Raw genomic sequence first — 15,609 nt, forward strand, 5'->3', positions numbered from 1 at the left:
CCAGAAAAAGCATATGAAGAAACCTACTGAAATTTTATTAATTATTTCACTTTGGTGAGACCATAATTATAATACAGAAAAAAAACCCTGACAGATGACTGGAGTTCTGCTTCTTTCCATTTACTTAATACCCACACATTATTTAACCATTGTATAAAATTCAGGAATTTGCCATGCTAGAGTAAATGTTCCAGCTTTTTTTGTCGTCTGGAAAAACAGAAAACAAATACATTATTTTCCAACCTAATTTTACCATTTTTGAAGAATTATGAAGCTACCAACTTCTGATCTGAGGAGAGATGAAAATCATTTCATATATGTTTGAACATTTTTAACTGCCATTCTTATCTAAGGTGACATATAGAATATTCCTAACTAAAATGATGTTTCAAAAAAATTAAATACATAAAAAATACATTATGCATCCTTTCAAGATGCAATAGTTGTTTTCTTAAATTTTGACCTCCAAAACCTCTGTATGTTTTAAAACTACCTGCAGACCAAATAAGCAATTTTAATAAAGACATAATTATTTAAATTATCTTGATTTAAATGACTTCTCCCTTTGCCATTTGCTTCTAAAAGGTCAAAAGCATGAAGCAGCAATAAAAAGCAGAAACTTCATTTTTTATCTCATCAGAAAGATATTCCCTATTATGATGGCAGTAAGAGTTTCAGTTACTGAATCTATCTACTCCTGCAACACAAAACTTTTCTCTTGAAGTCTTATTTATGAAATCTTATTTATGTTGCAAAATCTTGGCATGGGACAAAAGCGTTCTTTTGAGTTAACTCTAATTGCTCCAATTAAAATTTTTAAATCCTCCTCTAAGCATGGAGCAGAAAAGGGTAGGAATTTTAACACACCCATGGAAAAACAATTTGGTTGCAAAACTTGTCAGGGCTCATTAAAATCCGGCCAGACAAGGGAGCCGAGCTCTCAGCACTGGGCACAGCTCATTTAGGTTCTCATCCCTCCCTTCTCACTCAGCTCCTTGCTGCTGCTCTTGGGCCAGCCCAGGATCAAGTTTGGCTAATCTAAGGCCAAGTGTGCTAGCCTGGTGTGCCTGCCTGCTGCTCTGGCCCATGGGGACACCGAGTAAGGAGTGCTCACACACATTTAGTGCCAGCTGCCACGATAAAGTGGGCACTGTTTGACTCCAAAGAGCCACAAAGGGGTCGCTCCGTGCACTAAGGGCATCCCAGAAAACTGTGGTGCTGTTCACAAACAGCACTTTGTGGGGTTGCCATTTCAACAAACACTGAAAAAGGAAAGAAATAATGGATTTTTCTGCCACAGCCTCTTTCCTTAAGCTCAATGTGAATGAGTGCCCTCTTGAATCACCCATTTCAGTGCCTGTTTTACATACAAAACCTCCCTTCATTTGTTAAGCACTCCATCCCTAACTCCTTCATTCATTTTTGTACTCAACTGGAATAAAAATCCATCTTGTTTGAATAGGCCCAATTAAAAAAATAAATAAAAATTAAAGTCAAAACTGTAATTTACTATCTAACAGTTTCTAGACACAAAGTCCTGTCAGTTCTTCCCTCATTCCACACTACTGTAACATGCAAGCCTTAACTCTAGAACTGCCTCCTGACCAAAAAATCTTCAGGATAAACAGCCTTCTTTCTGTTTCCAAATAAATGGTTGTGGTCAGCCATCTATACTTACAGTCCCTCTTGGACTGTCCTTACAAATCTTATCTGCCCACAGTAGTCCAAGTGTTTGGAACACCAGGTATGGATGCAGTCACATCATATTCTGCCAGAAGTTGCACTGATATTTGGGCTATCAATTTGTGTAGCTGAGAAAAATGCATTTCTAATCAGTGGATCTAGCACTTTGGGGGGTGGGGAGAAGGGAGGCTGTCAAAAAAAAAAAAAGCAAACTTGGTTATCTTTGGAGCTATGGACCATCACTGATAATTCTGCAACAGCCAAGTCTGGAACAAAGAGGCAGCAGTTAATTCAACTTGGGAGCTATTCTGGAAGCTGTAGTCCAGCTGCTGGATTTCATCAAGTATGTCTTCCTGGTATGAAAATAATTTTGTTTTTGAAAGTTAAGTCTAGAATACCAGCAACAATAATTGTCACTAAGACTGAAGAAGGGGTATTCAAAATAGCAGCCATCTTTTGATAAGCTATGAAGCTTAAGCTTGTTTTCCAGGGTAAAGGAATGTGATGCAGCCACACTATTATCTGCTGAAGTCACAGCATTCTGATGTTCAGTGAGACATTTAAGTTTTAATTATTTCTTTTAATGAGAGAATGTCCTCTGTATCAGTTGCTGAATACATCCTATGCTGGATATAGTAACTTTCCCATAGACTTATGTGAGTAATTTCTTGAGATTCTCAGAAGTCAGGGCAACAGGGAAAAGCCCAAGACACTCAAACTGCCTATGGAGATACCTCTCAGCAGCTGCAGAGAATCCATTTCATAATCTGGATTTGGGAGACAGATAGTGCCCTGGGATATGATCAAAAATACGTGATGCCTTTTATATGAGGAACAACTAAGCAGCACTGGAGTTTTCAGCCTAGAAAAAGGGATAATTTGGAATGGATATAACAACCTAAAACAGTGAGTGGCACACAGTTATAATCTTACCAGAACCACAACTCTATCCTCTCTTAGAATTTATTTTCCTTAGGAAATTCGTGCAATCTTTACTACAATACAGGCAATAGCAAAAGCTTAAGAAATAAATTAATTAATGTTTAATTTTCAAGGTCATACTGCTGACCACTGTAACTGCACTGTCTGATGACCTTGAGCCTCAACATCACGCTTTGAATTATATGTAGGTTTCAAAGTTGGAAAAAAACTGAGGGATACCTTTTTGCTTCAAGATGTAGATCTTTAGATTATTTCCAGCAAATATTCTATCAGAAATATAACACCCTTGCAGAGTCAGAAACAGCACGGGGGGATTCTGAAATCTCAGAACTTCTTTTGCTAAGATGGTCAAGACTGTTATTAAAATTTTTTAATGTGTTAGGACATGAAATATAAACTGACCTCCCAAGCTCTTGCGAATCCCTTTGAGATACTAATGCTTCCTTTAACAGCAAAGAAGGAAGAGTTTAGCATGGCTTTATTTAGAGAAGAGTTTAGCATGCCTTTCCAGATACTGGGAACACTAGATATAGAACCATCAAGAAAATAGATGCATTTCTTCAAGGCAGCTCAAAAATTCCACCATTAGTATCTGGGGTAGCAAAGGTCTAAAATAACCTACAACTATGGAAATACAGATGAACATAACAGAAGGTCAGCTGAGGAGGGTGATGCAGACACACTAAGAGGTGGCACACCTAAGAGAGACAACTTCCAAGTGTGAAACATGGATAACAGCTGTGAACCACATCCTGCAGAGCATCTGAGTGCCCAGGCAGTCAGATGCAGTCAACTGCAAGTTCCTCCAATTTTCTCTAGCCTGCCAGAGCCCCAGGCGTGAGACTTGAGTTTGATGCAGGTAAATCCGAGGTCACTTAGCTCAGCCTTGCTCAGAGCTTAAGGACAACACATGGGTAAAAACAAAACCATCCCTGTTGTCACCCAGTTCCATAAGGAGTTAATATGACACCATGTTTCTGAGGGTGCTCAGCTTCATGGCTGGATCCCACATCACATCCATGGCTTGAGCTACAAATGACATTATACCCAGCTTACACTTCTCAATGAATCAGGGCCAGGTAAGCTGCAAGGAGTAATTCATTTTAAAACATTTGATAAATGGCATTTGCACTTCTAAGTCGGTAGGTCATCTCTACCTCCTCTAGGAAGTCTTTTACCATAAAGACTGGGATTTAAATGACTGATGATTTCCAAATACACATGAATGAAACAAGAGTTCTTATCTTGCAACGTTTACTCATCAGCAGCAGGAACAAATGCAACCGCATTCCTAAAAAATTGCACAGCTCCTGCCAGCTTTTCATTTATGTTGCTGGACTTGAAGAAGAAACAAATGGAAGCCATTTGAGGCTCTTCCTGAAATAGTTACAAGAATTGGAACAGAATTATCATTGGTTGCTAAATAAAGGGAAAACTGTAGTGCAGAAACTCTGGAATCATATTATCTTCACTCCAGACACTCAAGAGATTACTGCTCTAAAAAAATAAATCTGGCCTAAATCCTGGCTCAGAAATGCAATGGGCTCCAGCTTTCTTATATAAATGCTTGCCACAAGCACTATGGGTCAGGCCCTGGAAAACATATGAATAAGAGGTATTAAGATGTATTTATGTGCTCCATACACTCATCTCAAAAAATTCTTCCAGGCCTTGCTTTCCTGACTTCTTAAGACAAGGACCTGAAATCCTGTGCACACATAGAGCTTTCCAAATGCTGAACCATGACACAGACACCAATGTGCAGAACAGAACATCAGATTCATACACATGATACACATGGATAGCTGTCAATTCATGCCTTCAGTCGACAGATGTAAAATAATCTTTACACAGAATCTTAGCACTAGTGAATCCATGAATACACATATTTATCTGTGCATCTACACAATCCATGCTGAATTACAAGCCTTTTAGAATATTAGAATACTTTAGGAGACTGAGAAGAGGAAAATGCATTTAATAATATCAAAAAAAGTCACAACACTGGCTACACAGTAACTCATTTTCTTTCATTTATTTTCCTTCGTTTTACTAAAATATTGGTATTCTATATAGACTACATTTTGTTATAATAAGTTTAAAATGATTACTAGTGAAGAATGCCTGCCATTGGACTCTTAAGGTACAATACAGACATAACAATAGTTTTTCTGTTTTCAGAAGCATGGTGAGAAGGAGTTACTATGTGTGCAGCAGTGTCCCTTTAAGAAATCTTTTTTTTTTTGGCTGTGCATCCAGGGCAGCTAATAGTTTTATCAAATACCCTTCACAGCAAGATGACTGTTTCCATGGGAACTGTAGAGCAATCATCCATTACTCTTGCAAAAGATTTCTCTCTCTGCTCATGATGCCTTGGGTTTTAGCTTTCTAGGCATCACTCTCACCTCAATACAGGTAGCTGCTTTCTCTCTAACTACAACAGAACAGAAGAATTCATTTTACAGGCTTTGGGACAATTCACCTCCAGAGCTTCCTATGGAGACTACATGGAAAGTGTCGCCCACAGCACAAAATGCCAAAAGGTACGTGCAAGAAAGCCATAAAGAACTTTTAAAACAGGGAACAATTTTGTCGAATCTAATGTAAAACACAGCTTATAGAGAAAATGGAAGATTCTTTCTTTACAACTGTGAAACGGATAGGAGACAGAGAGGAGTTTAAGACTGGAGATGAATGCTGAGTTTGGTCACTCACCTCTCTCAGCACATTGTTTTCCTTTTCCTTCTGTTCAAGAAGGCTTTCCAAGTGGTGCACGTGCATCTCTGCCTCAGCCAACCGTCGTGTCCGCTCGTGGTCTTCCTCAGTGGCTTTTGCTGACAGACCTTTACTCTGCAGCATCTCCAGCAGCTTTTTGATGGACTCATCACGTGCATTTAAGGTCTGTTTCTGGGTCTCAATCCTTAGCTCCATCTCCTCCAAGGTTTTCCGGAGCAGGAACAGCTCCTTGGCCTGGCGCTCGTGCTCTGCGTGCAGCCGCTGGAAGTTCTCCTCTGTCAGCTCTGCCACGAAGGGCTCGCTGGTCCTGCTGCTGCTGTCCTGCTGGAACAACTGGTTCAGGTCCCGCTGGATCCGCAGCTCGTCTTGGAGAGCCTGGATAGTCATCTGCATGTGCTGAAAGAACAAATCAGTAAAATCAGAGGATTCCCTCTCCACTGGAGAAATCAAGAAAACGGTATGAGCAACATCAGACCACCAACGAAGAGGAAACGAAGAGACCAACACCGGGGCTTTTTAACCAGAATTGAGGTGGAACTGGGTTATACTACAGAAAGTTCCAGTCCCTCCCATGCCTGGCAAAGGTTGCTTAACACTCAGAAGACTCTTGCTTGAGTGACTCTTCCACTTGCATCAACTTAAGAGTGTGACTGTTTCAAACAGGGAAATGTCACAGCTTCCAGCAACTTGTGTCACTACCCTTCCAAATATTCACCTGCCCTGTAGAACAATTCTGCAGAAGACCCAGAATTACTATCTTGGCAAAGCAGAGGGAACAGTGCTATTAGAATTTACATGTCACTCACAAAACTGTGAAGGTCTTCACACTAACTCTACACCTAGCACAGATTTTCCATTTGACTTAGAGAAGAGGCTTCAGCACGTAAGGAAGAAACACAGCTATAGAAAACTGGATATGCTGCAGTAGAAATGCTGCATAGGGAAAAAGGTCATATCATAAAATTTAATGCATGAGGATTTTAGCACAGAAGAGAAATTACCACCTCACAAACAGGAATATCAAATGATCAGCTGTAATTTGTTGTGCAAGACAATAAATCCTGTCTGAATGACTGAATACAGCGGGTTAATATAATGGGAGAATACAGGAAAAGCACAGTTCACCCACAAAAAAGTCCTTGCTTTATATTAGATAAATTTTTTCTTCTCTGCAAGACAGAAGTATCAAGCCAATAACAGAGAAGTACAAACACTGCATTTGATTACCAGGAACGAGATGCACACTGAGTGACACATCTCCCTTAAGTGAGGCAGACATGCTTACACTTCAGTCTGAGTGAGGGTGAGTAAGTCAGATGCACTGATCCCTGGGGTCTACATTTATATTACAAATATATATGTCTGCAATACAGCTACTTCCACTATTCACTAGGCTAAAGTACTAGAATAAATTCTATTCCATGACAAAGCTTGATGCACAGACACATTGATGAGGTCTAAAATGTAAAGATGGTGCAAAACTAATATTTTCTATAAATCCAAGTACTTCATTTTACTCAAGTATTTGTAAAAAGAGAAACTAAGAAGATTTGGTTTTAAGCACTACTTCAAGAATATATTTATCACAATTCTTACATAAAATGCCTTGAAGATGTTAAAAAGCTGTCTGGATGTGGCCCTAAGTGGCCTTGCTTGAACAGAGAGGTTGGACCAGCTGACCTCCCACCAAGCTCAAGCACTCTGTAATTCCACAAAATGACAGCAAATAGTATTTACAGCAGACTTACCTACTTTAATCTGTTTTAGAAACACAAAAGGTTAGTTTGGTTGTGCAGAATGGTGCATAAAGGGAGTTGAAACCCATTTTCTTTGCAGAAGTCAGTATTTTAGACCAAGTGCTTTCCCTCCATTTGTGTTCTGGCCTAAGAGCAGCTTTTCCCAACCAAAGTTGCTGTTCCATTGTCAGCTCACCTAAGACCACACTGCCACTAAAGGGAACAGTCTCGCTATTTGTCCTTCCTTAGGTGGTTGGCACTGACAACAGCATCAAAACTTCACCTGATGACTGAAAATCAGCCCCAGCAAAAACCAAACAAAAAGTCTTTGCAGCCAGATCTCCAACTGAGTTGACAGTGTGGCCACATCAGTGTTGATTGTGGTGCAAAGCAGGGGTGGCAGGTGCTGGCAGAGAAGAAAATGCAACCATCCTCTACAGCATCAGCATAAACTGAAATCAGCTTAAATGCAAAGCTCTGTGGTTGGTTAAAGATGCTGTAATTGCCTTTTCTTCTATTTCACTAACACAATACCTGGCAGTTAGTAATTTGGTTAAACTAAAACTACACTTCAGATTATAAAATCTGTGTGACAACATAGCACAGGTGTATTAGGTGAGAGAACAAGTAATTACTCTGTTCTAAAAGGTACATTGTGTTTATATATTGGTGGATGCTCAGATTTATGTTCAAGTAAGAGATAAAAAAAAATCTGAAGGGAATTAATATGGATTTCCAAAATGTTTTCAGAGATCACTCTCTTTTTAATTAAAGATCTCAGCTTTCAGTTATTGACTGTGATTTGGAGAAATTACAAAGTGAATGTCAGAACCATGTCCAAACTTTGAAACCGAGGCACTACAGGTAGGCAATCAAAACTACTGCACCTGTTTGATTAATGTGTGTTGGTTGAGCTGTAAGAGAAAACCTACTGCACTCATTAAAGCATTTGCCTCACCTGCACCAATAAAAGCAGCAGGACTACAACAGCAGTAGTGAGAGAATGTCCTCAAACTTTGTTAAAATTAAACAATAGCCCCACTAGATATAACTTTACAATTCCATACATGAGTTAATTCCATTTGTATTTGAGAAGCCCTACTTATTCACAGCCCAGCTGTGTGTTGTTCCTCCAGCTAACAAACAAATTCCCACATGCTTCCACCTGGCTCTCCACATACTGCTACTTCAGCATTTCCTTTCTCCCAGGCGAGAAAAGAGCTTCTTCTGAACAAACACATCATCTATTAAATGAAATTATTTCCTCTACTCAATGGTGTCTCGGAATCAAACTTGGGTTATTTATAAACATCAATGGCCTAAATCACCACAACCAAATTCTTACATTTTTACCATCTGATCTGCTGTGACATGTCATTTCAGGTTACATAGACAAACCCACAGAAATTATTTCCCCTAAATATGGAAATGCCTCCGTGGAACTTTTGGGTCACTGAACCAAAATCTATTATATTATTGAAATGATGTGGGAAAAAAAACCCAGTGACAAACAGGATTTATTGATATCTATCAGTCTGTGAAATAAAGACAGGGGAGTTTGGAATATCTGACAATTGGTCAGCAACTGCCTGTAATTCAGTTTCCCAGGAAAAATGAAGAGGTGGGGTTAGAGGAAAAGTTAGAGCTGAGCTTATGAATAACTCCCACTGTTCTCTGAACTGCTGCTCAGTCGAGAACAAACTTTATTATGTGAAAGGTAACTGGAAAACACACCACAGAAAATTATTCTGTGCTTTTGACACCCACTCTTTTCCAACATGCAAAATGTATGCAAAATGGATTCTTTTTTCTGCTTTCCAATTTTTTTAATGATTCTCAGAATAATAGAACAATATTCTTTACTAGGTGGTATCATGACTAAACTACTTTTTCAGTTAAAATTTCCTCTCTTCTGTATAATTTCAAAGAAAATATCCTTTTCCCCCTGAAGGTGCAGGCGAGCTTTTTTAGCTTCTCATCCATTTTTTAGACTTCACTTTTAAATCAGCAACTATCCTAGAAAGGCAAGATATTTTCCAAGTTCATGCAACACTTGCCACTGATACTTAATTTCTAAGACCTGACTAGAGATCTCAAGAAAACTAGAAAAAACACTGTTGGAATAGTCTTATCTAGAAATAAACATGTAAAAATACTTTTAATACCACTGAGCTTCATTATGTCATACTGTACCAAGTAAATAACAATCATGCTTTTGTGAAACAGTTTAATGAGGCAATGTAATTGAAGTCAAAGCTATTATGATGAACCTGTACTTTGCTTCAGATTTATTGCTCTTATCTCAAATCTTGAGGATTCCCTGTTTTTTTCAAGTATTGAAAACTGGTCTTAAAGGCTCACTACAAATTATAACGACAGCTGCAAATCACAAAGGTATTTTTGTGAGCACAGTTCTCTAGTCTCACTGGTTATGTCCAGCAATTTTTTCTCTTGACAGAGCTAAGCACCTTCAGGCTCATCTCATACAGAAGTCCTAAAAGGACACGGTGCAAACATAAACTCTTACACCAAGTGTTCCTCTGCCTCTGTTATTTCCATGTACCAACCAGGCTCTGCATAGAGACAGAGTTTGACTTTTATCCAGCAGCCCAAAATTCCCATCTCTAACTAGCAGAACATGATTCAATCTTTGCCTCCACCTGCCAGGACTCAAATTCACATTTCCCACACCTTGGCAGACTGGTGAGCTTCCAGCCTCCAGTGTGAGCAGAGCCCATGATGGAGAAGTTCCTGGGGTTTGGTTCCCAAAGCTGTTGCAGTCTCAGGGTGATGCAATGCACCCACAGCTGTACTGGTGAGTTTGGGAACCTTGCTGCAGGCAGCTCTTTTCATCTCTCTCTGTTGAAGCTTTTCCTTTTTGCATAAAATATTTAAAGATTCAGTAGGCCTGACAGAAAGTATTAAAGAGAGCACAGCTTTTTATTCTAATTGGTAGAATACATAAGAACAGAAAGACCTGAATAGCAATACTTCCAACTAACTTAAATGTTTATCATCTCACCATTCCTCAGTCAGAAAAAGAAATTTAATTGATATTCTACAGCCAAGACCTGTATTCTAACCCTACATTTTAGATCAAAAGGAAGCAGCCACTGCTACTATCATGATTTTGAAAGAAAGGATTAAATTGTGATATGCTTTTTAAAGAAAGGATTTCCACACTCATCTTTGCAAGACCAAGCTTGACCCACCAAGCTACAGTGTTTAATATTACAATATGCCTTTGTCCATTCGGGTTTGGATGCCTGATTTATGTTATTCATACTGCAGATAGTGTGTAACTACTGTAATCAGACATACAACTTATCCCATAATTTATTCAAGAAGTCTAAATGCCTAAATTAGACCTCTGGGTTCTGCAATGCCAGCAAGGCACCCTAAACACTTCCATAGTTAAGTTCCCCTTAATCTCCTCCATTTAAATTCTAAGTAGATTAAACCAAGAAAATTCCTTGAATTTTTGAACACCAAGAAAAAATACAGTATGTTCAAGAAAAGCGTGAAAAAATCGGCAAAAAGAAAAAGAATTTACTCTTTCCCAGAAACCACGGAAAAACATAACACAATTATAAGAGTGTCACAGAAATGTGTCACAATGAGGTGAGGAAGCATTGTTACATTCTGCAAAACTCAACCACTTTAAAAAAATTTCCTTGACACTGGGGGAACACTGAAGACTCAATTATGAGCAATGAATGTAGAGTAATGGTAAGGACAGGGAGAAAAAGAGAGGTCCTGTTAGAATATTTAGTGGATATAGAATACAGAATAATTATGAAAGCTTCTACCTGGAAGAGAGAGGTTCAAGCTCTTACTCATCTTCATGTGACCCAAAGGAGGCTCCAGTCAGGAAGCAGTAAGATGCTCTTGGGTGGATCTCTAACAAGTTATTCTTACAGAAAAGACTGAGAGAGATTCTGCTGTGCACAAATATCTGAATATTGAATGACTTCAAAATTCAAGCTTGGATTCCTCACGTCAGTGTCATAAAGGGAAGAGTGTCAGGGTCCTCATTCAAATTATCCAAGAGACCCCTTAGCAGCCCCCACATTCTAACTAAGTCTATTTCCTGCTTGGGGTTATCTCACTCTTACCAAATTCTTAATCAGAAATTCCACTCCACAGGAAAAAAAAACCAAAAAACACACATTACCAAGAGTTTTGCTGAAATCAGCAGATTCAATAAAAGCTTCTTATAAAAATATTACTGACAAACTTAAGATACTGAAAATTTCCTGGTCACTTCTACTTTTAACCCACACAGCCAGTACATCCTGTACTGAATGAACTTTATGATGCACATGTATTTGGCAGTTTTCTGCCAATCTGCTCAGCCATCAGGCTGTTCTTCATGTAGAAAACACTATGTGCTTGGACACACACAGGACAGGTGTGCTGCTTTTGGCTGGGGTAGAGTTATTTCTCTTGCTGTGTGGTAGTTAATGGCTGGCTGAGGTTAAACCACAACAACACATTTCCTTTTTTAATAATGTATCACGTAGTTCTGTATTTATTTTTCAGGTTCCAACTTAGGAATAAACAAAACCCAAAAAAACAAAGTGTAAAAAAAGAGACAAATGTAATGTGTTAATCAAACAAAAACTAAGTTTTCGAAGATGCCAGTTTAACAGTTGATCTGTCCTTTAGCCAATTATTTTTACAGCTGGCAAAGAAAGACAAGGTATACAAGCTTTCAGCTACAAAAGGTATTGCAGGTCTGAAATGTACTTGTAGTACCTATAAACATTGCCTTATTTTTATTTTTAGTTCACCGTGACTACAATGCTATTTCTCTAGAAAGGAAAGATACAATAATTATGATATATTTTATTTCACAAAGACAATTCTGTAAGGTCTATTCCTCAAATGTACATCACCAGAAAACAAGAGAATGTAAAGGTGCTTTTCTTGTCAGCAAATCCACATGCACAAACTTTTGCATTATGACAATAACTCTCATGTTATTGCATTTCAATATATTTGTAGGAGGATGAACCACAGATCAAAACAGACCACATGCAAAATGGCAGAGACCAGGATTTGGTCACTGTGTGAAATCACTCCCTCCCATGCTCAAAGAGTTAAATTTCCATTTCTGGGAAATGGATTCTGCTGAATGCTGTGCAGAAGCAAAGGCCTGGCTGGCTGAGGAGTCCCTGCTGACATTCAGCTGCAGCCCACGCAAAGACATTGGAAAAAGGGCTAATGTCAGGTGTCCAGCAGGGCTGGGAAGAAACACAACTTGCTGATTCCAGAAATGCTACATATTCCCTCTAAGATGGATCAGGGACTTGAAAATCCTGATTTAAATGGAAATGAGTGGGTGATTTTTATAGTGTTAAGCTTAGATAGAAAATACTGCTATGATTTTAATAGGATTTAATTTGTGAGAGTCAAAGAAAGAGACCTGTATTTTAAAGACAACCCTATGTTGCATTATCTCTGAGACAGCAGAAGGGCAAGATGGTAAAAAAGTGCTATAGATAAAGAGCTTAAGTTGTCAGTAACACATTTGTCAGCTGAACTAGAGTCACACAAAATGACTCATTTAAGGGGCAGCCTGCAGCAGCCTAATTCCTTTGCCCCGTTTATAAAAAGAAAAATCAGCCAAAAAACCCAACCAAACAAGTCTACAGAAATGAATTTAGAGTCCTAAAGGAAGCAGATCAGAAACAGCCTACTAAAACTGTAGCCACAGAAGAACCAAAACTGCAATGCAACCAACTCATACAAAGTATACAGGTACATCCATGAAAAGGCTGCAAGGTAAAACAAAGTGCAGTACACCAGGCCTCAGTGCTGAATGTCCACACACAGGATTTTATCTATGGTAAACATGAAGCAGCTTACCAAGAATAAAGGTAGGCTGTTTCTATGGTCAAAGTATAGATATGGGCAGTTTCTGTAGAATATCTCATGCACAGTTAAAAATAAGACTTACTCTAAAAATAATTTTGTGTCTATTCTAAATATTCTAAAAATATATTTCTGAAATTTGTGCACATACCTGAGCTGTAAGAATGAAAGTTCTGATTAGGCATAGGCAAACCTATTAAAATCCTACAAACCACACATTTATCAGTTTTTTAGCTATGAATATAATTCTGACAGTTCTCTGACTTCCTAAGGGAATTTGAGCTCTGTCAGACACCAGAAATGGTCTAGTAGGCAACAGAACTCAAAGGAAAATTATTTTTGAAGTCATATCAGTAAGTCCCAGCTACTCAGTGTTTACATTTCCAAAGGTAGGCTCTTCTGTATCAGTAGTTTACTGTAACTCAAAAGCTTTTTCTCATGCAAATCTTCCAAAAATCTACATTTCACACCCTTTGAAAGTCAGCATGTTATGATCCTGGAACTTATAAACTGGGCTCTTTTTAAGTGCCCCTCATCCTTCTTGAGAACAGGCATTTTGGGATTAGGGCAAATGTTTGGAATTTCTCATTGGAGTCGACAATTTACATACTGATTTTAAACTCTATTTCCCACCAGGCAGTCTAAATTGGGTTAGCATTACACTACTTAAACACCATGTTTTATTTATTTACAAATATGAGCTTTGATTTTTTTGTTCTTACACTGCTAAAAAAAACAAGAGCCCTTGCATATTTGCAGTTTCATACACTGCAGTAAGGCACCACTTTGCAGATTCTGTCTCCCCTGTCTGGCAAGCATAAGTTTCTTTTGTTACAAACTGCGTGTTGATAAAATGAATCCTTGTGCATGGTTTCTGCTAATAAAAAATAAAAAGTTAATACCCAAACATAAAACTGATCTACATTCAGGCCAGCCATGACAGAACTTGTAGAGTTCAATCTTAGCCCATTTTGCATGTCTACACAACACACCCAATTTCATCCACAGTACACATTACTTTTAAATTGCATCTGTGAAATCGGTGCTTAAGTGCCAAATTCAGCTTCTGTGAACCTCTCATCCCATGAAAGTAATTATAAATTATGATGGCACTTAGGGGAGAGAGAATTTTAACATTTACATATGTATGAAAGTCTAATATTTTCAAATTAATAGCATCTATATGAAAGGTGACTAATTTGTTAATAGATTAGGAGCTTTTCTACAAAAATGTATTATTAGTCACCTCAATTAAGGAGGTCAGCAAATCCATCTTTCCATTAGCTGATGCAAGGAATCAATCCAAGATAAAAGGTGCTCTGCTACACAACCTTTGATCTTGTGTTCAGTACTTTCCAAATATCAGCATACATCAACAACATGCTCTGAAAAGGAAAATAGCTGCTAATTTCCATTAAGAGAGTACTGTATGAAAAATCAATGCTCAAGAAAGCTGTTGATTACTCACATCACCCATCTCATCCAGATTTAAACCTTCTTCTACACTAGACTAGTTAGTTTGGAGAGATTACAATATAAATCTCAATGCACATAGCCATGTGTCCCACAAGGATATTTTGACCAAAATACCTTGAATAACTGCATCTGCATGCATAAACCAACTACGTCTCATATAAGAATATACAGCTGAGAGTAAGCTGGATCTTTAAAGCTTGTTGAGCAGTTCAAGATTGTGACTGCTGAAGACTGAATATTTCAAATCATTAGTTTCAATGTAAAACAGCAAGTTTTCAACTTCTGCTTGCCTACAGCAATACAACACTTTGTTCTTCCTGTCAATTTGGAATGCATCCTTCACCTGCAAACAACAATGGGAGATCTCCTGAGCCACCCAATGCTCAGAGACTACGGATGGGTGACTACAGCAGAAAGTGTTCTTTCCACACTGTGCCTCCAGAAATAAAGTTCTCAGCCAAAGAAATTATGTGTTTGTAAGCCCCATCAGACTGAACTATCAAACCTAGACAGCAGCTCAGTAATCTGCAAACACAGAAATGTACTAATGGTTTGTTTGCTGGCTATTTCAATGCATCTTCTTGAGAAGGGAAGACATCAGACGACCAGATACGGCCATAATTGTGAGAATAGTGCACCCAGGACTGATATGAAGGATCTCATAAACCACATTTGCTGTACTGAGACACGTGGAAAGTTCTTGCCAATGGAGCCTTTGCTCAGTGTTCAACCAAGGAGAGAACCAACAGCAGAAACAGCCTCTCAGCTGCACTGACCATGGGTGCAATGAGGCTTTGCCACCTCACAATTTTCCTTGAGATGATTAGATGGCAACATTGCAATGCAAAAGTAATCTCAGGGAGATGATTAAAGTGCAGAGGACCTGTATTGTCCCACGACTCATCCCTGTTTCACTACAAGATGGAACCAATTTTACTATGCCATGATTATGCTTCTTGTTCTGCTTGTTCACAGTCTCTCCAATGTGCCTTCCCTAACTGCTGCCTAGCCTACACAGAATTTTAACTGTTGCATTTTCTCACATTTGCTTTATCATTAATTCTTCAGGGACAGCAAACCAAGCTGCCTGGAAAAGTGTTTGTATCTGGTTTCCTTGTTTTAAGCCACAATAAGGAACAACTGCAAACCTTCCTACTCA

At 38.6% G+C, this 15,609-nt stretch overlaps 1 protein-coding gene across 10 annotated transcripts in view; it reads right to left on the bottom strand.

The window, feature by feature from the left end:
• Positions 1-15,609, bottom strand: part of ERC1 (ELKS/RAB6-interacting/CAST family member 1) — a 275,197-nt gene that overhangs the window by 210,297 nt on the left and 49,291 nt on the right. For all 10 annotated transcript variants that reach the window (XM_088164633.1, XM_014869999.2, XM_088164632.1 and 7 more), the window contains exon 3: positions 5,341-5,757. In XM_088164633.1, coding sequence (XP_088020759.1) covers positions 5,341-5,757 — 417 coding nt within the window. The remainder of the gene's footprint in view (positions 1-5,340; positions 5,758-15,609) is intronic.

This window comes from Sturnus vulgaris, chromosome 5 (genome assembly GCF_052056855.1).
Source record: "Sturnus vulgaris isolate bStuVul1 chromosome 5, bStuVul1.hap1, whole genome shotgun sequence".
Taxonomy (NCBI): Eukaryota; Metazoa; Chordata; class Aves; order Passeriformes; family Sturnidae; genus Sturnus; species Sturnus vulgaris.